We start from the raw sequence: 20,632 nt of genomic DNA on the forward strand, positions 1-20,632 counted from the left end.
CTCCAGTATTGTTCAAGTGAGGAGTCTGAAAGTGAAAGAATAAACCTCCAGTATTGTTCAAGTGAGGAGTCTGAAAGTGAAAGAATATCAACCATATTAAATTAGTGCACTGCTTTATTTTAAACTGTATGGATATAATTTTGTCCTCAAGTTATTGAAAAAAATTTCAGAACACTTCCTACAAAGATAAAGATGAATTCCAAGCAAGTTAAGGAGATATTACTTTATCTAGGTAAGGGCAAGCCACTTACTTTGAAAAACATGCTAAAGGCAGTTTTATAAAAGTGTTTATTTGAAGGCAAAACAGTAAAATTCACAAGTTGGTAACATACATGTCTTTTGCTGATTCACAGACAGTTACAGTTTCACAGCTACAATAAATCTAGAACAAGTTGATTATTTACCATAGGGGACTCGATGGTTTTGAAGGTGGTTTTTACTGTAAAAATGGTTCTGGAAGAGGCTGCCATCCGGCAGACCTCTGCAGTGGAGATGCAGTGTTAGGATATCTAACATCTGTAGCTGGTGGTCTCTGGAAACAGAATTTAGTTACAAAAAAGGGTATTTTTGTAGGCAGGGTGGTTTCCAAGAATGTTTCATATTTAGAAATGTGGGATGGGGAAAATGAAGTCTTCTCTAGTGAGTTAGTTCTAGCTTTTTATTCAAGGGTATATACAAAAATATAAAAAGCTTAAAGAATGCCTTTCATTATAAAGCATTGAACATCTTAGAGCACTTGAGTGGCTAAAACAGTTAACACTCTACATTCTGAATAGAATTGTGACTGCAGCAGATGGTGCATAGGGGCTTTAAGTTGTGTAGTAGGCTCTAAAGCTCATACAGTGCTCATAGGTCACCTGTATTGGAATTAGGTGCTTCATTCCCCATTTAGACATTAGGATACACTGCTCAGCATCAGTCTGACTTGCTCCCAAGGCAGCACCCCTCCACTTCAAATAGAATTAACCTTTGAGAGAAAAACATACATTATGGAACAAGAGACAAAAAACCATAACAAGTAACATCTGTATTCCAGAGGAATGAGTGGATCACAATCCTGGAGCAGGGATAGCTTGGCAGGGGTTTAGTTCTAGTATAAAATGGGTAACTAATTTTTGAAAGTTTGCAAAATAAATGGGTATTTTTAAACTCGCTAGACATGTAACAGAAATGACTGGCCTTTTTAAAGCACTAAACAAATGTTGGAGTACATGTCATAGCCTTCCATTTTCCATCATAGATTTAAATGTAATTCATTTAATGTCACTTCCTCCAGACATTAATCCTGATTTATACAAGATTAAGTTTAATCTTTTGTAGAAGATGCAAGACATCTTTCTTCAGATTTCAGGGAGTCTTATTCAGGTGGTGGAGGGTCTTGGGTTTCACGCTTCACTGAAACAATAGGGAAAAAAGTTCATACACATTCTGCAGTTAATCTCAGTTCTGTCTGAAGAGTAATGCTGTTTAGGATGAGGGCTCCATTCACAAAATGGGTTCTCTCTCCACACTTTTTTTTTTTGGGGCAGAGATTTTGTTATACAGCCTTAGAGCTATGGCCAGAAGTGACTTTGGCTGCCCAAAGCTCCTCCCTCTTTTACTATTTTACCCATTGCTAATTGTGAATCTTTACTCAGCAAGGGTACTTGTCACACAGAACCCCTACAAATCCTGTCCCTCCCTCATTCTCAAAGTGAGGCTCTCCATCTCAGAGTGCCACTCACAATTAGCAAATAACTAAGTTTGAACTGTGTAATCTTTTCCTGAGCCTCTACTTTAGGCCTGTGCTACACCTACCCATTGCTGGTTCTGGTCCTTCGGAAAGGAGCAGAACTCAACAGCAAGGGTGAGCAGCTCACATCTGGATATACAAAACCAGGCAGGAATGCCAGACTGCCTCCCAGTACCCACAAATCCATCCTTTCTTCCTGCCCTACTAGCCATTAGCCATTCTCCCTCAGTAGTTTAGGAAGGAAATCTAGTTTCCTGAAGGTTAAAAAACAAACTGCCTAGCAACCACACCACAGCCAAAACATGGCTTGCAAAGGAGGCAGATAAGTGGGGTTGACTTGGAATGGAACAAGAGATTAATTAAAAATGCACACAAATTTCCAAACTGCAAATAAAGCTCCACTCAGATTAAATTTAGAAAAGGCATAGTTCTTTCCTGCTGCAATAGCGTTTGCAGTTTTAACCAAGTATTCTGGAAGAGATAGCAGCTGTATGTAGTACTCCTGGGGAAATTCTGCACAGTGCAGAATTTTGCAGAAATTAACATGCATGCAGAATTTCCTTTCATTCACATATATGGGCTGCAGTGTTGTTGGCTGCCACTAGGGGCCACTGGACCTGGCAGAGCCTAGCTTGCACATAGAAGATACTGCCAAGGGGAGGGAGCTAGAGGGCTCCTGGCAGCTGCAGTTCCCAGCATGCCCTGAGGGAAGGAGACAGCAGTGCTCAGGAAACTCCATGCAAGCCTGGGACAAAGCATCAGACTGTTTCTCCCTCTGGATTCCTGGACACTGGGGGGTGGGTGTCTGGGCTCTGTAGGGGATGCAGGTATCTGGGCCAGGGGACCCCACGGCTGGGCTCCAGGGGGATGCAGGTATCTGGCCCCCTGGGAAGGGGAGAAAGGAGGCAGAGAAACAGGAACTGGGTTGTTATAGGGGTTTCTTTAACTCCTCCTTTTTTGTGCATCTCTGTATTGTCACAGACATACTTGCTGACACATTTTGAAATAAATACCAAAATAATTGAAACTGGTGTGATTATGTAATGTTATTTTGACAAAATGTGCAGAATTTTAAAATCTTGTGTGCAGAATTTTTAATTTTTTGGTGCAGAACGCCCCCAGGAGTAATGTAGTGTGACAACAGCTCTTACCAAGGAAAAAGTATTGGGGTTATTCAGAGAGCAGCATTTACTTACCCAGAAATTTTAAAATGAATAATAAAAATTATAAAACTAATTTGTGTCCTTAATCTTTTGATTCCATATGCAATCTCCATTGGATTTTATAGTCTAGGACAACCCTTGCCAAGTGAGCTGAAGTAGCTATTATAATAACTATGAAGGGTTCACAGGACCTTTTTAGATTGTCCATCAACATTCACTTACAGTCATCTCTGGCCTTCATGCGTGCAATAAACGAGTAACTTTTATTTCTGCGGTAGTTTTCATATGGGTCATCTAGTGCAACTCCTACTCCTTTATACTGATCCCATTTATCTCGGATATCCCCTCCTTTAATTGGGTCTTGGATTCCTTGTTCCTTGGCTCCCAGTCCTCCAGATCCACTCCATCCTATAAAAAAGACATGGGAGAGCATCTTGTTATTCAGTTCAGTAGGGTGAATTGTACAGAAAACAAAAGTGAAGCAATAGTGTACAAGAAACTTGATACGGCCTAATACAATAGCTCTGAGAAAGGTGAACTGTCCCATTCATCTCAAATATTAATTTCAAGACCTGCGGCTCTGCGGAGAATGGGAGGAACCGACACCACCTGACAGAAGACACTGCGTGCAAGGAGGAGTGCAGTGAGCTCCAACTTCTCACTCAACCAAGCAGATATATTTTGTTTACTGGAGTAAGTACCTAGTGTAGGGAGTCCCATGGCATACCCCCTGCTTCTCTGAAAGGAAATGAGGGTCCCTTCAACTACCACTCACCATGTTAGTGGGACTGGGGGGTGTATAACAAGGTGTTTATGGCCCTGTATTGCCTTAAGATGGCCCTGTTATGAAGATCTGCATAAAAACAATTTAGAACCTGTATGAGTGACTGATGAACAACTGTCTGCTGCAGGACAGTTTAGGGTGGAGGAAAGCAGCAAATCATTAGGAGGAGAGGTCTATATTTCCAGCTAAAAAGTTGTCACACATGAAGCAGACAAGCAAGATGGCAAGATTTGGCATTCTAATATGTCAGAAGGAAGATTAGTTCCAACAGTTAGGGCATTAGCCCGGGATTCAGGAGTTCTAGGTTCAATCTTGTGCTCTGCCAGGCTTCCTCTGTGATCCTCAGCACGTCACTTACTCTCTCTGCGCCTCACTTCCTCATCTGTAAAATGGGGATTATTAATAATACTTCTCTACCATACAAGGGGTGAGTGAGGATAAATTTGTTAGTACGACTGCCTCTATCAATTATGACAATAGCAGCCATAAGAACTTAAAGAGATGCAATAAAACAGTGATGTTAATCCTGTTTCTGACATGGCTGTAAGAGGAAACAGTTTATAATAGAAGCCCCAAAACAACATGCAGCAGTCTCAGCCTTTTGCAACCAAGGCCACAAATAAGGTGGACAATGAAATGAGTGACTGGTTTCATTTACTGTTAGCAAAGGCAGGGGAAAGTTATGACCTCTCAATCCCTTCTCTCAGGCACTCATAACTGCAGGTGGTGCCAGTTATTTTCAGAGTTCCTTGGGTGCTATAGGCCTATTGTCACACAATTGACACACACGTTAACACAGTTTCCATTTGAAATACATTAAGGGCCATTATAAAGAGGACAGTGATCAATTGTTCTCCATGGCCACTGAAGGTAGGACAAGTAGTAATTTGCAGCAAGGGAGATTTAAGTTAGATATTAGGAAAAACTTCCGAACTGCAAGGATAGTTAAGTGCTGGAATAGGTTACTAGGGGAGGTTGTGAAATCCCCACCATTGGAGGTTTTTAATAATAGGTTAAAACAAAACACCTGTCAGGGTTGGTCTAGATACACTTGGTCCTACCTCAGCATGGTGGAGATGGACTAGATGACTTCTTGAGGCTCTACGTGATTCTGTATGAAATGCATTTAGTCCTGAGTGCTTTATACAGATATATATGGCAGCCATCCCTCTCAAAAGAATGGTGTAAACACCAAAGTAGTTCAGTTACTGTATGTCATGCTGCAGCATTGCGAGTGGCTTAAAAAGTCTAATTCTTGAAGTCTTTCCACAGACAATGCAGGCCTAAGACACTGGGCCAGAAGATGAAGACAGCACACTACTAGCAATTCAGATCTGCTGGTCTTTCCTCTTCGCTTTCCCCTCTCTCAGCTACTTCTCTTCAGCCTCCAACTTCCTCATGCAGCACAGCCCTTCAAGTGCGGCCTGTTGCTAGCGGCTTCTTCCCAGCTTACAGTGTTTATGTTGAACGTTTTCAAGTTCTTCTTGCAAATGACCTTGAACCTGAGCCTATGTCAGCATAGGGCCTTGGAGCATCCATTGTTCATATGTTGCAGGTGACTAAGCCAAACAAGAGGTCTGCATTTAAGACTACTGATTAGACCTGGTTATTTTGCTTTCTCAAGTACTTTAGTGTCACGAACTTTGGATTCACACTTGATATTAGAATATGGAAAAAGACAGTGGCTGTGGAAAGTGTTTAGCCTTCTCTGACACCTGCTGTCAGTGGTCCGGGTCTTGCCACCACACAACAGTCTGCTCAGAACACACATCTAGTAGACCCATGTCTTGGTGTTCAGTGTTAGTTTCCTGTTCTCTCACATTTATCTGTTGGCTGAATGTGATAAATGCCTTTCTAATGTGACAATTAAGCTTGTCACTAGAGAAGTTATCCAATACAGTTGATCCTAGACAGCAGAATGTGTGCACAACTTTAACAGGGGAATCAGAACAAGTTTGGCCCACATATTTATGAATGCAACATGGCTTTCTTTATCTCTGAAGTCTACACTCTTTAGGATCATGACAAATTATCTTTAGGCAGAAGAGTCTAAGCCAAGGGTCACCATAAAAATTACATCATAGCCTCTCACCCACACAGTACATGAAACCCTGGAGAGCAAAGACCTTCTGGAGTAAGGTGTAAAACACACAGTATCCTAAAGTCAGAAGGCTGAATTTTCCCCCCTCTCTCTGCTTTGTGAAAGGTTCTATCTGGGGGAGGATGCAGGATGATTGTTTCAATCAAAGACAATAAATCTTACCCATTTTCACTAACATTTGATGCCCTTTATTTTCTTCTCCAAGTCTTGAATCAGGTATAGGAGGCCCAGAGTTAGAGCCCAAACCAGCAGCAGAGCTAAGAGAAAATACAAGTTATAATTTACCATTAGAATTTTAACATTTCACTGTGTTAAAACATATTGAATACAAGTCATTTGTTAAGCACATGTATTGTTTAAACTTCTATAACCAATGTAACTAGCCAGACAAACCTTTGGAAAGGCAAGACACAAGGACTCCTGTTACAGCACATTCTATGTATCTCCGCCACCCCAACAGAAGATATCAAGGATATCAGATACCATGGTTTTCTCAAGAGTAAAGTGCAAACATGCCCAGAGAACTCCTTTTCCTTTCCATGTTATGTACCTAAGGGTTTTTTATGAATTGTTTTAAAACACAAGATTTAGTCATTACCAAGAACTATGAAGCAATTTTATCCTCTCTCCATGTATTTGACATGACTGTGCAGTTTGTTCAAGTTATGGTTTGATCAGCTTAGAATCCTGCCCTTTTCTACCCAATTCTGTTTAATATACAGAAACTATCAGAAAAGTCCTAGGCCAACCTCAGCATGCTCAGAGAGTACATCACCAAACTCAATCCAATGGAAAGCCTTACGGAGGAGTGGGACTGCGAGATCGGGACCGGTGCCGCCTTCCTGGGGAGTAAGATTTAGATCTTGATCTTGACCTTGACCGTGACCGACTACGAGAAGAGTGGGACCTGCTTCTGCTTCTGGAAAGTAAGAGTGTGTGAAGTCAGTTACCTTTCTCTAATGCACAGGATTATAGCAATATATATCTTTTTCATTGGCTCCCTAGCTTTTGTAATTCACCTCTGACATTAATAAAATGGTATTTTTAAAAAGGTATCTAAGATCTGGAGAATTTATAGACAGAAATGCTGATATACCATTTCATGTACACAGCTGATATACCATTACCATTTCATGTACACAGCTTCCAGTACGGTGCATTCTATATATTCATCTATATATTCATCTCCCTGAACAAAACCTTGTGACCTTTGGTGCCTTAAACTAATTAAGGTTTCCTGGGGAAAGCAAAAGCAAAAAACCTAGTGCTAAGTTCAGGAATCTTCCATTGTCTAGAGGAAAAAACATGCATTCTCAACCTAGGAGAGATTTGTTGAATATGCAAAGGGAGCAAGATCTAAAGTAACAGGGTCAGGAGTCAGGAACTTCTGAGTTCAACTAATACCTCTGCCACTAACTCATTGCATTGCCTTGGACAACTCATTTCACCTCTCTCTCATTTTGCTTATCAGTAATATTGGGAATATTTACTGCCCTACCTCCAAAGGGCTGTTATGAAGGATCATATTGGCACACCTCCAGCATTTTAGGAGATTTAACTAGCCATAATCCCTAATGAGCTCTTGCTTCACCCTACCTGGACTGTGAACGTGAATAAGATCGTGATCGGGAACAGGATCGTGATCGTGACCTTGAATAGGAGCCAGATGACTTTGAAGATCTTGAATTGGATCGTGAGGAGGAGCGACCTCTGCTTTTAGACCTACTGCGGGATCGAGATGGCCCACTGCATAGGGATACAAAATACCAAGAAAACCGAGTAAGATTCACGTGAGCCGCATGAAAAGCAAACGTATTTTCTTTTAAACTAAAATGTAAACATGCTGAAATTTTTTTGACAACAAAGTGAAGCCAAAGCCTGCCAGGGTGGCAAGTATGCCATTTTCTATATGTTAAAGAAATCAAGCTCCAGAAAGTTAAGACATAATTATTGCCCCAGCACACTGTCAAAAAGATTTTCACTGTATGTCTAATTAAGGCAGCAGTAGCACAGTCTAAATGAATGGCAAACGTCAGAAACACTGCAAGGGAACTCTTACCTATTTCTCTTCTCCTGACCTTTCCTCCTTCTAGCTCTCATTTTAGCTCTGAAGAACTCATACAGCCCATTCTGCTCCCAGCCTTCACTGCAAGATATCAACCACACATACAGTCAATATATGGGAAGAGCTCACTTTTGTCAAATAGACGAGTTCAGGATTTTTAGAAAATAGGGGGCTTGGGGAAAGTGGTCTCATATGTTCTCAGTATGAAACCAGACAGCATACTGGAGTGGATGAAGTTCAAAATGTAACGTAGAGTATTTATTTCAGCATTAGCAGAACCAAGTTAAAGGCCCTGAGAGCTTCTCAGGGCAGGGCATTTTCCTTACCATATTGTTAGCAGTCTTACCTGTTTCTAGGCCTGTCATGAGATGGTGGACTATAAAATGCTTCAACTGCAGCCAACAATCTCTCACTCGGGGGCATTGGGGGTGGAAGACGTATATCTTTAGGATCCAAAGGCTTATATTCATGATCTTCAAGCTGCCAGAAACAAAACAGATGGCTTTCAAGTCACGGGGTGACTACCTAAAGAGATAACTATACCTATAAAGTCTAACTGCTTAGAGACCTTGCACTTCATTACTGAGTTTAACATGGTCTAAAAATAAGGCTTTGGCAGGTACCACAAACAAGCACGGGGTCATCTAGTATAAAACAAAACTCTAGTGACATTTGCAGCATTAAACTTGGCAGCACATTAACTGGGATTCCTAGGTGTATAAGATGTAGTTGTAGTCTATACAGCCCCATGGTATCCAAGCTTCTAGCACAAGACTTGGGAAACAGTGATGAGCACTAGGAATAACAGAATTTAGACACAGAATTGACCTATTAATTCATCTAGAATACTATTTAAATTATACCAGTTTAACCCATCCCACAGCAGCCAGTATGTTCCCTACAGTCTATTTTCTGGTCTTTTGTTCACTTGTATTAGATTAGAATTACAAAAGTCTTCACAGAAAAGAGTTTAAGACCAGTTACCAAACATGGCTGGCCAGAGACTGGGACTCTCTCCACACTCCTATAAATCACTATGTGCTATTGATTTTAAAATTATGGGTAAAATTTCAAATCAATGGGACTTAACATTTTGAGAAGTGTCTTCTGTCTTCATAGTCTAGCTAGCAGCCTTCCAGAAATGTCCCCTGTGCCAATCCTGATTGATGGGTAGGTACTATGTGGAAAGCACACTACTCTGAAGTAATAAATAACTCATTAATTTTAAACCATCCCTAAAATTGATCATGGGAGTTTGATCTTTTAACCTTTCAGCTCAGCTTCCATTTCAGCAACTTACTTTCACAAGTGGAGCCATAAGTCCAGCAGGAAGATCAAAGTAGGGGACATTTGGCACCAGGCTGGGATCATCATGGTTTACGTGAGGGGGGCCTTGTCTCCGCATGTGAGGAGGCTGCCCATTAAATCCATGTGGAGGAGGCCCAAAATCAGGGTGCTGTGGCCCACCCCAAGGAGGATGCTCACCAATTCCAGGATGAGGCAATCTATGCCCAGGATGATGATGAGGTGGTCCAATTTCTGCAGAGAAGGACAAGAAAGCTTTATTTGGTTTTACAGAGGGGAAGCCAGGAAGGAGGACAACCAATTGAGATGCCCCCAACCACATACATTTATTCTAAGAGAAAAAAAATCCTACTACAAAGAAAGCTCATTAACCACTACAGGGAAGAGAAGGCCCTCGGTACAGGTCTGTGCTCATGAAGCACCTACAGTCTCTCTCCCTCCCTTGCGTAACAGCCACCCACATCTTCAATAACAAATTTCATAAACTAAGCCCCTGTCGCTTTGTGGTACCTTAAGTTTGGAAAGTGCTACAATTAAAGTTTCTATTCTCAAAATCAATTTACCTTGCATTCAGCAAAAGAGACATCCACGTGATATGCTTCTAAAGACTCAAAATACAATTGCAGTCCATCTCCAAAGCAATAGACTTGCAAGTTCTATCAACATGCATAGACAAACAGATGGGAGTGGTTTCACAGGAGGACAGGACATGCAAGTGCTTTGTTAAAAGGGCATTCCCAAAGGTAGGAGAGAAAAACGTTCTTGTTAAAATAAGGCAATGAATGATCTCAGCATGACCCCTAGTGGACAAAAATACTGGCTGTGTGTACCAGGACTGATACAGAATACAACTGGACAACTGTGAAATACGCTGACAGTGCTGCATGGGAGATCCAGCCTGGAACAGAGAGGATGCTGCAGGGCAAAAATGAGCAGACAGATGCAGGAGAGAGAAGCCTGCACTATGACTAACCCAACTCTAGCCAGCGCTGGTAGTCTCTCACTTTCATTAGAAGCATAATACTATTAAACATGAAGTAAAAAATACATGTCTACCATATCCAGGCTCTCTCCCACCCTATTTATATTTAATAAGAAAAGTCTCTCCAGCTTCCTACTAGAATCCAGAAGATGGAGCAACTTGTCTGGATTTAGCTCTCTATTCTCTCCTATTGCTTGGGCTACTCTCCCTACTCGTACATGATGTTGGTTCCACCCAATACATTTCAAAGACATTTTAGCATTGTGGTGAATTCTCAATCACTGGAAGTTTCTAAATCAAAAAGGAATGTTTTTCTAAAAGATATGCTCACATTCAACCACAGCATTTGACTTGAAGCAAGAGTTAATTCACAGCAGTCCTGAGTTATGTAGGTGGTCAGACTAGATGATCACAGTGAACCCTATCCTGTTGCCAACTGAAGTGTTGTTAAACTGGTAAGGCAACTCACTTGGTAAGGCAACTCACATCTTTTCATGTATTTATACCTGCTCCTGTATTTTCTACTACACGCATCTAGTGAAGTGGGTTCTAGCCCACGAAAGCTTATGCCCAAATAAATTTTTTAGTCTCTAAAACGCCACAGGGACTCATCGCTGTTACTTCTGGCTTTGGAAATCTACAACTCTAAAACTGAGGTGTATAGCAGCAGGTGGTGAGGGCTGAGAGCTTTCCAGCAAGGGCTGCCCCATTCCTTTGATGTCCAGCTCTCATCACAAGGAACTAGTTAATTTTAAAACAGCAATCAGCATGCATCCTCAGTACCCACTTTACCTTGAGGAAAGTCCCCTTGGGGGTAGTCAAAACGATGAGGATAAGGTGGCCTTTCAAAGGGATGGCGAGGAGGGAAGTCATCCTGCATGAAGCGAGGTGGGAAGCGGTTGAAATTATGTGGATGTGGGGGCTGATTGAATTGGGGATGTTGCTGATGTGGAGGGAATGGGCCTCTGAAGTGAGGTGGCCGCTGCATTCGAAATGGAGGTTCCCTTTGGCCCCCTCCCCATGGAGGCTGCTCGTGCTGGTTGTTCCATGGTGCTTCATATTGGTTGTTCCAAGAAGGATCTGGCTGGTTATTCCAAGGGGTCTCCCGCTGGTTATTCCATCCTGAGTCTCTCTGTTCATTCCACATTCCTTCATGGTTGTTATTCCATGGAGGACAGTGTGGAGGTCCCTGGTGGTGAGGATAAGGAGGTTGGTCATAAGACTATAAAAATAAAGAATGTAATAAAAACAGTCTATTTCTAAATTATTACCTAGAGTGTAAGTGCTACATGTGCACAGAGAAGGGGGAACAAACATTTGTGTACAGAGTCTGCTTTGCAAGCAAAAGTTAGGACAAACTAAAGAGGAGAATTTTGGAGGAAAAGCTAAACTGTTCTTCTCAATCCTGTCATTAACTGTAAGAAAAGATTCGTCATTGATCAGCATATGTACCACCAGGATTTCTGTCCTTAACGCAACAAAAGAGTAATGGCCCAAACAGCTTTGTGCCCCAGAGGGAGCACCTGCATGCTCATAAAGGAAAAGCCGTAGAAGGACAACTGTGAAATATGATAAATGATTTGCTATTTAGCTTTCTTTTGACTAAGAAAATGTCAGATATTTTAAAATCTGGACTTTAACATTTCCAACTTTTCACCAAGCTCCTACTTGTGTGATTTTTACAATCTGATAATTATTGTACTCCCCAGTGCTTTACCATAGCTACATTTACATGTCTGATACCTGTTGTTGACCCCAAGGTGCAACAGGATGAGGCTGGTCAAACCAGGGTGGTTTATTTGGAGGGATCTGATCATGAGGCCCAGGGCCATGTGGTCCAGCAGCTGCAGGATCTTGCACCCCCGCCCCTGTTGCATCATACTCTGCAGAACCAGCCAGAGGAAGCTGAGATTTGCCATCATCTGAAATAAATTGGAGACTCTTGTAAGAACCACCCTCTGTGGCAAGTGACTACTTCCAAACATTGGTTTGCTCTACAAACCTAGTCCATTTCAGTTCCACTGGGTTCAATGATAATTCTGTGGGAGTCTCCTGACCTCAACTTAAACCCCATCATGCAGTTTCCTATTTAGATGTATACCAGCTTCTGAAGAGACAATTAAATACTTCATATAGTACTTTTAGTGCCTCTGTTATAAAACAATTTGATTCTTACTTTTTCCTCCTTCAGTCCCCCTAAAGCCACCATGTTCTAGACCAAGAGCCTGCTCAGTCCCTACTAATAAAGATCCTAAATAAGGGAGTAGGAAGCAAAAAAAAGACTCCAGAATCACCTAGTCCCCAATTCCCTACAGCAAGAAGAATTTAATAAAAATTTTCCAATGACTGGTCTGATCTCAACTTGACCTACTTGCCAGTGTTCTGGAATAACCCTAACAGAAAAATTTGTCCCCTGGGCCTGGGACCTCCAATTATTGGTTTCTTAATTTCAGTATAGTTGAAAGCACTTACCACATGTGCAACAATCTCAGTATCTCAAAACAGTTTTAAAGTGACACCAACTTCAAATCTAATCCTTTTTAATAAATGAATTTCAGGCCCTATGTCCACACCCGAGGCCCTTACCAATTTTTTTTGGCTTTACAGTCACATTTCTTTTTTTTTCTTTTTTTTTTTTTTTAAATAAAACCAGTTCTCTGTACTCGCAAATGCACAGGGGAAACAAGCTTTAAAAACAGTTTTCTCCAATATCTATCAGCTATAGTGATCTTAGGTTTTGCTTAAAACTGGTCAAAATATTCAAATAAATGCAATTCAAGTTAACTGTATCCTTTTAAAAAGGTTTTATTTGATATGTTAGCATTGCTTTACTTTGGCACAATTCTCAGGTTAAAAATTTAAAACCTGTGTTAATAAAGTTAGGTCTTTAAGTAGGCGCTTCATCATCCTAATGTACGTGTCCTTATTTTCAAAGGTGCTGAACACCTGAAACTTCAATGAATTGAATGGTATTTGTGAATGCCCAGCTCCTCTAAGAAGAATCAGGCTGCACATTTGACAAAAGACAAACAAGAATCACATATTACCAAGTACAGACCCATGAACATTTTTACAGCCACACTGCAGACTCCTGAACAGAAATGGTTTGGGTTATAGAATGACATAACACCACAAGACTAAAGAAGATGGGGAAAAAAATCGCTTCAGGTCAATAATAAGATATTCAGACTAATAAAAAAAAGTTAATTCAAATTTTATATTGCAGTAGTGCCTAAAAGCTACAATAGAATGAGCCCTGTGATGTTAAGCACTGTAAAAACAAAAACAGACAGTATTTGCCCAAACAACTTATAAGTGACGGGCAAATCAGTCTAAAGAGCAGCCTATTATCAAGACAAGTCAAACTCTCAGGACAGCTGCCAGTCATTAGCTTGTAACACACAAGTCCTGAGAATGCAAATCATACCTGCTTGACTGACTGGAGCAGCAGGCGGTGCTGCAGCAGGTGTCGGAGCCGGAGCTGGGGGTGTTGATTTTACCTCACTCTCCAGTGGTGGTATTTGTATTTGTTGCTGCTGCTGTGGCTGCTGTGTTAAACTATTGACAAACTCTTCATGTTGTGTTTTCAAGTTTTGTATCTGCTGCTGGAAGGCCACCTGCACAGGCTGCACCACTGATGCATATTCTGTGATCAAAGTTGCCTGACAGTATGAGACACAAATTAAGATCAGCATTTTCAAAAAGTTACTGTGCAGCCATAATAGGCACCATCCCTGCTCATACAAGCTCCCCCAAATAATGTATCCACCTCTTCCTAGAGGGATTCAGAGACTGAAGCTACTCAGATGACAAACCCTCATTACAATTTACTAGATGCTCTATGGAAAATCCCTCCTGTATTTCCCTTTACCTTATTTAAAAGCAGGCAATTAGCAGCATTCATTCTGGGTGACTTAACAAAGGGTTAACCACAGATGCATACGGTACTATAAAAAACTTTAATAGCCAAAGAAAGAAGAAAATGAGAACAGGAAGAAGTAAGCAAAGAGCCAGGGCAGGCGTAAAGACAACAAACACGCCAAGAGAGCAGAATCAGGGCCAGAGATGAGGAAGCTGATGGGGTGAAGGGATGAAGAAACTAGGTCTAATCAGAACAGTATAATTATATGCTATATTTTAAATGGCCCCCCATATTTAACTTTAGAACAATGTATTACATTATTTTTCAATTCCGGCAGAATATAAGTTTATAACAAAGAGACAGCTACTATTTACATCTCACAAAAGAGAAGTTACTGAATTCAGCACTTAAAATATGTCTGCAATCTATTATGCAATTATAAAGAGGGGCGAACTTTCTCTCATGGCTAACCTGGTACTGGCCAAGTCCAAGAGCCGGGCTCTGTAACTGCTGAATAATTGATTCATCAAAGTAGCCATTTTTCTCCCACAGCTGAAGGAGCTGTATAAACCCAGGGGAAAAAAAAATACTGTTAAGCGCATGACAGCAGTGACAGAATAAAAGTAGGGTACAGTAAGCTACATCTTTATAAACTAGTCACCAGGGCTTCTCTAGCACTGAAAATAGAAACATAAGGCTCAAGCTAACCTAAAATAGGTACTCACTCTGGCAATTTTCTGTTGCTTATCCTCTTCCACAGCTAAAAAGCTAGTACAATATATAGGGACAACCACCTTCTGTAAAGCGGCCAGAAGATCTCGTGCTTGCTTCCGCTGGCTATAAAAGGGAAGCAGGGGAAAAGTATCAGCCTTTTACTATATTGTTACATGAGCTGCAATACCCACCCACGTGTCTCATCCAAATAAAGACATTTATGGTTAGCAACTCATTTGTATATAACGAATACATGGGGGGTGGGGAGGATAGCTCAGTGGTTTGAGCGTTGGCCTGCTAAACCCAGGGTTGAGAATTCAATCCTTGAGGGGGCCACCTAGGAATGTGGGGCAAAATCAGTACTTGGTCCTGCTAGTGAAGGCAAGGGGCTGGACTCGATGACGTTTCAGGAGATATACCTAAAAAGGATACTTTACATTTTTAACCACACAGCGTCAGCTGGAAACAAATGTACAACAATGACAAAGTTAGAGTAAGAACTGAATTATCACCACTTTGCTTGCACCAATTATACACATCATGCTACAGTCACTAAACATGATGGGAATATGTAGATTAAAAATATAAAAAAAACCCTGCCAAATTAAAGTACAAATTTTCCAGCAGGGAGACCCTTGACTATCAATTAAACCAGGGGTTCGGACCCCTCATGAGGTCACAAGGCTATTACATGGGAGGTCACAAGCTGATAGCCTCCACCCTAAACCCCACTTTGCCTCCAGCATTTATAATGGTGTTAAATATATTAAAACATGTCTTTAATTTATAAGGCAGGTCACATTCAGAGGCTTGCTATGTGAAAGGGGTCACCAGTAAAAAAAAGTTCAAGTACCACTGATTTAAACTCATGAGAACAACAAGTTGAATAATGTATTTTAATCCTTACCAGTGATGCAATACATCATTGATTAGATAGATTAAGTGTAACCGAAGCTCAAAGTGTGCCCCTTCTGCCGTTATGCGATTTCGCAGATGTCCAGCCATCAGCTCACAGTGTTGAGGAGACTTTGCATTACTAAACATCCAGTTTTTGCCAGCCTTTAAAACCAATTTAAAATATTTTAAATTAATCTGGCTTGTTCACATTGCATGGATTTCATAAAGCAGTAGATCACTAGTCTGCAAGTAACTACAAGGAAGGGAAGGATAGCTCAGTGGTTTGAGCATTGGCCTGCTAAACCCAGGGTTGAGAGTTCAATCCTTGAAGGGGCCACCTAGGGATGTGGGGCAAAATCAGTACTCGGTCCTGCTAGTGAAGGCAGGGGGCTGGACTCGATGACTGTTCAGGATCCCTTCCAGTTCTAGGAGATTGGTATCTCTCTCTCTCTCTATATATATATATAAATAGGGAATTCCCATGTAACAGCTGTTATTGAGTATACTGTACAAGTAAAACAAAAAAGCAGCTAACTAAAACTGTATACAATACAATTAGAGTCACAAACCATGTTCAGACTAGCAATGACATTTAACAGCTGTTTGGGTTAAGAAGATGTTGGTCACTGAATTTTGTCCAGCAGACTTAATTCCTCTCACTCATCTTTTTGGGCTTTGTCGATCCCATTTTGCTTTTACTCATTGCCTCAGACCAAATGATTTGTTGCTTTTAGCTTCTCTCTTCCCTCTGTGGAGATCTTTATCAGACTTCCAAACCATCAGAGTTATAGATGAGCTGCCCCAATAGTACTGTGAATTGGGAACTGATCTAGTCTCCCTGTGTAGGGTGGTTCAGCCCCCATCCCTTGCCCCAAAACCCCAAGCAGAGTCCCACTCGCTCCTGACTGTGAACTGCTTTCATGTACTGAACAGCAGTCAACAAACTCTGATGAGCTGTTCATAAGCAGACAGGAAACATATGGAATCACTTGTGATTAACAGAGAGGATGACATTCACAGCTGGAACAGCACCAGTGTGATCTATTTACATGCAATCACACCCTCCTAAAACTGCATGTCACTGTGCATCTTACACACACAAGTATATCACCTGCAAAGGCAGGAACAGAACATATGGGTGAGCTTAGACATTTACTTACTGAGATTGCATCTTTTGTACATGTGTCAATTATCGGCTGCAGTAAGTTATCAAATTCATTCATGTCTAGCTGGGTTTCCTCCAAGACTTTCTGCATTTGTTGTTCAACTGCAAGGGCTACCGCTGATGTAACTTGTTCCTAAAATAGACTGTTTTAGTATAGGCAATATCCTTTTGATACAAAACTCAGCAAATAAGTTTGAGGTGCTCCTAGTCATAGGAAGCCCTCTACAGAGACCAAGATTCTCTACTCCTACTGACACGGGCACAGCTATGTTTCAGCTGGCTGTCATTAACCCATTGTCTACCTGCTTCCCTATGCTAAATCCTGTATCTGTAAGTATCTAGCAGAAACCAAGCAAGGACCTCAAAGAGCTAAATACTCTACAATGTGATGCAACACATATTTAATACAGACCTGTGGCCCATGAAAACCACTGTTTCCAGCATGCAATGTTTCACCCTGGTCCAAGAAACCACCATTCAGATAAAAAATGGATCGCTGCATGCTGAAAGCCTCTACAAGTCACAGCTGCAACCTGTTCAATTTTATGCAAGATGAGTGTAGCCTTCACTCTCCTAGTAAGTTATAAATGTGGCCCTTGGGTGACGAAAGGTTGTGTCTCTCTGCTCTAAAGAGGTTATCATTTCTGTTCTGCAGGAGATACCATTTGCAAAGTGATGCCAGCTCATGTCTCCTCCCATTCTGCTACCCTAAATTACCCACTAGCTAGAAGCAAGATGCTCAAGATTCCCTTTAATCCAAATATTTTTGGGCACACAATGGACTGCTGCCACTGGCAGTCCAATGTATGTAAAGCTAATACTTGATCTTGAGCCCACCTGTCGCATAGCAAGGAGATGCTGCTCCTGCTGCTGGAGATTCCATTGGCTCTGTTGGATAAGTTCCTCTACAGACGGAGCACCTTGAGGAGCTGGGATAGCTGCAGCTGGCGGAAGAGAGGGCTGTGACAATGGTTGGATTTGTGCAGTGGCCTCTATGTCTTGAGTCTGTTTGCACAGCACTACCAGAAAAAAATAAGCATAGTAAGAGTTACAAGAAGTGGTCCATTTGATTACACCAATATCCTAAACAACCTATGCATCCTGTTAACTCCAAAAACCAAACTCAACCTCTTTCTTACATAATTTTATAATATAAAATGATTAAACTGACATACACTCCGGGGTACTTAGCCAAAATCTGAAGCTCCAGCATGTTATAGTTCAACATGATTTTTAACATGTATTCATAATGGGACCCTGGACATCCCAAGTTGGATCTGTTGCAAATGCCTAGTTCTCATTCACGTTTTAAGAATATCATTAAAGTATGCCAGATCAGCTTTTCCATAATGACTGTTTTAATTTTTCTACAATTACAATATAAAGAGTACGAGTGACTGCATGCACAAGACTAAGTCAACTGCTTGAGCACTAACCACAAAAAAGATGATAAAAAAATTCTACCCAAGCTTTGTCTGGATCAGGACAAAACACTAGACAAGACAGTTTGGGCTGAGCTACATAAAATATAAAATTCACATTTTTTTCCCACTAAAATCAAAAGCTTACTTTCAAAGAAGCTTAAAATACACTATTCTTCACTGGAAGTGTGGAGGGCATGAGTTTTTCTATTCTATATAGTATTCTATTTCAAGATTGCATTTCCAGCTATACAAGGGGAGTGGTTAAATCAGGACACTGGGAATCACGGCTGCTGGGGTCTAGTCCGAGCTCTGTCACAGACTAGCTATGAAGTCTTTAACAATCCCTTCTCTGAAAGTGGATGGTTAAAATACATTTGTTCTTATCAGCCAACGACTCTGGCAACAACACTCACATTGCTGCTGCTCCAGTGCCAGTTTGTACTTGTAGTAGCCATAAAACTCGCCCCCAAAAAGGAACGAGAACTTGGGATTCTCCTTCTGCTTCTCCATCGTCATCTTCTCGAACTCGGGCCCATTCCGCGCCACAAACTGCGCCAATTTGTCAATGACATTCCGCAGCTCCTGGTCTGGGGGGAGGAGAAGGGGGACACGTCACAGCCCTACTCAGGCGCCCATCCCTCCCTGATGCCATGCACCCCCCACCCCAATTCCTCGGGCCTCCGCGAGGCCACACACCCTCCCCAGGTCCCCGTGCTAAGGGTGTTACAGCCCCGCACTCCCCTACTCCTACCATCCCCCTGACGAGGCCTAAACCCCGCCGCAGCCCTCCAGCGAAGGAACCCCCAGTGCCTCCGGGGCCGTGGGGGCGAGTCTAGCCCCCTGGCCAGTCTTACCATCAGGCGGCAGCGGCATCTCCATAGTTGCGGGAGAACAAGGTACACCTCCTTCTCCAGAGCCAATACTCAATACAGGCCAGGCCTGCCCTAGGCCCAGGCGGCCGGAAGTGCCGCAAGAAGAACCTTTACGACACTGACGCAGCCGCGCTTTACGGGTCCGTCGCCATAGAAACAACTGAGAGGACGGAGGGGTTACTCGCAGCGGCTTCAGCGCGCACCTTGGAGTTCACTTCGTGCCACTCGTCGCCTCAGGTTCCGGTGAGCGGGTCCGTTGCTCCGCGAGCGGGCAGCGCTGGGTCAGGGGCCCGGGCCTCTCCCCGCAGCACGGCTCACTAGGGGGGGTTAGCTCCATCCACGAGCGCCGCTTCTCCCCCACCGCCCTCACTCTCCCTCAGACCCCGTGTATGGCGCCCCCTGGGCCTGGCAGGCGGCGTGTGTGAATGTACCGTTGGAGCGGTAGGTATCGAGGGGCAGCCGGGTTAGTCTGGATCTGTAAAAGCAGCAAAGAATCCTGTGGCACCTTATAGACTAACAGACGTTTTGGAGCATGAGCCTTCGTGGGTGAATACCCACTTCCTCAGATGCATGTAGTGGAAATATCCAGGGGCAGGTATCTATATGTGTGCTAGCAAGCAAGCTAGAGATAACGAGGTCAGTTCAATCAGGGAGGATGAGGCCCTGTTCTAGCAGTTGAGGTGTGAAAACCAAGAGAGGAGAAACTGGTTCTGTAACTGGCAAGCCATTCACAGTCTTTGTTCAATCCTGAGCTGATGGTGTCAAATTTGCAGATGTTGTTCCCTGCACCAGGGGGGGAGGGGGTCGCTGAGAGCCCGTGAATCAAACTGTCAGCCCGGTCTATAACCGAAACCACTGCAGGGCAGGGCCCTTAGTGCCAGCCCCGCTGTCCCGGGCCGTGCGCCACACACGCGGCCCGGCTGCAACCTCCCGCCCTCTTGATGCAGCTGACACAATTACGTATTTGTACCGTCAGCATCCCCCACGGGGGAGAGGCACCAGCGCAGTCGCCTCTTTGAGTAAGGGCAGTTCGCTCAGAGGTGCACGTCAGAGAGCTCCTCCCTTATAAAAGCACAACAGGGAGCTAGGACTCCTGAATTCTGGAGCCAAGTCTGAAGGGCTCTTCTAGACTCCATTTTTTAACTGCTTTAACTATAGTAGTTTAGGGGAATAGGCCAGCATAAGCACTTTTATACCAGCATAATAGTCCACACTGTGGATTTGTCCCACTTTAACTATAATCTGTTTCTGAACAGATGTTTTGTAGCACTACAAGGCAACCTGTGTTTATACCAGCCCTAACTCTTCCTTGAGCTCACTGCATGGTGTTGCGCAACCTCACCTGAGTTTTCATTTTCCTCCCACTCTTCAATACTTGCGGCCCTAAGGAACACTAGCATTGTCCACTTGTCCCTGCAAGAGCAGAATTATTTCTATTTTAGTCCCAGTTCACTTAGAGACCTGTTCACTGTATACTCACTTTGTTTTTTCCTTCACGGAAAAAGTAGAGACAAAAAGCAGTCTCTCTAAGTTTCCTTGTTCATCACTGTAAGAGACTGAAAAACC

The 20,632-nt window shown here is 42.5% G+C and overlaps 1 protein-coding gene across 3 annotated transcripts; it reads right to left on the bottom strand.

Moving 5' to 3' along the window:
- Positions 1-99: 99 nt before the first annotated feature.
- On the bottom strand, positions 100-19,181 carry CHERP (calcium homeostasis endoplasmic reticulum protein). Of its 3 annotated transcripts, none has more exons than XM_030540071.1 (18): positions 19,049-19,181; positions 18,608-18,781; positions 17,608-17,789; positions 16,766-16,903; positions 15,616-15,767; positions 14,720-14,831; positions 14,466-14,555; positions 13,560-13,794; positions 11,876-12,054; positions 10,925-11,321; positions 9,146-9,384; positions 8,192-8,325; positions 7,840-7,926; positions 7,377-7,526; positions 6,583-6,699; positions 5,943-6,037; positions 3,118-3,303; positions 100-967 (listed from the first exon to the last, which is right to left on the bottom strand). In XM_030540071.1, the coding sequence occupies exons 1-18, from the start codon at positions 19,071-19,073 to the stop codon at positions 963-965; spliced, it is 2,697 nt and encodes an 898-aa protein (XP_030395931.1). In that variant the 5' UTR covers positions 19,074-19,181; the 3' UTR covers positions 100-962. The 3 variants fall into 3 exon arrangements, with proteins under 3 accessions (XP_030395931.1, XP_030395929.1, XP_030395930.1); XM_030540069.1 differs by having other exon boundaries at positions 100-1,395; XM_030540070.1 differs by lacking the exon at positions 100-967 and having other exon boundaries at positions 3,110-3,303.
- Positions 19,182-20,632: the final 1,451 nt, after the last annotated feature.

Source organism: Gopherus evgoodei, chromosome 22 (genome assembly GCF_007399415.2).
Source record: "Gopherus evgoodei ecotype Sinaloan lineage chromosome 22, rGopEvg1_v1.p, whole genome shotgun sequence".
NCBI lineage: Eukaryota > Metazoa > Chordata > Testudines > Testudinidae > Gopherus > Gopherus evgoodei.

Bases quoted from the DNA above. Each gene is read 5' to 3' on its own strand.
- CHERP (XM_030540069.1), bottom strand. From the start codon at position 19,073: ATGGAGATGCCGCTGCCGCCTGATG. The intron at 13,795-14,465 runs GTTAGCCATGAG...TCATACTGTCAG, and splicing joins TTGGACTTGGCCAGTACCAG to GCAACTTTGATCACAGAATA. The intron at 1,396-3,117 runs GTAAGTGAATGT...CTATTGTTTCAG, and splicing joins CATGAAGGCCAGAGATGACT to TGAAGCGTGAAACCCAAGAC.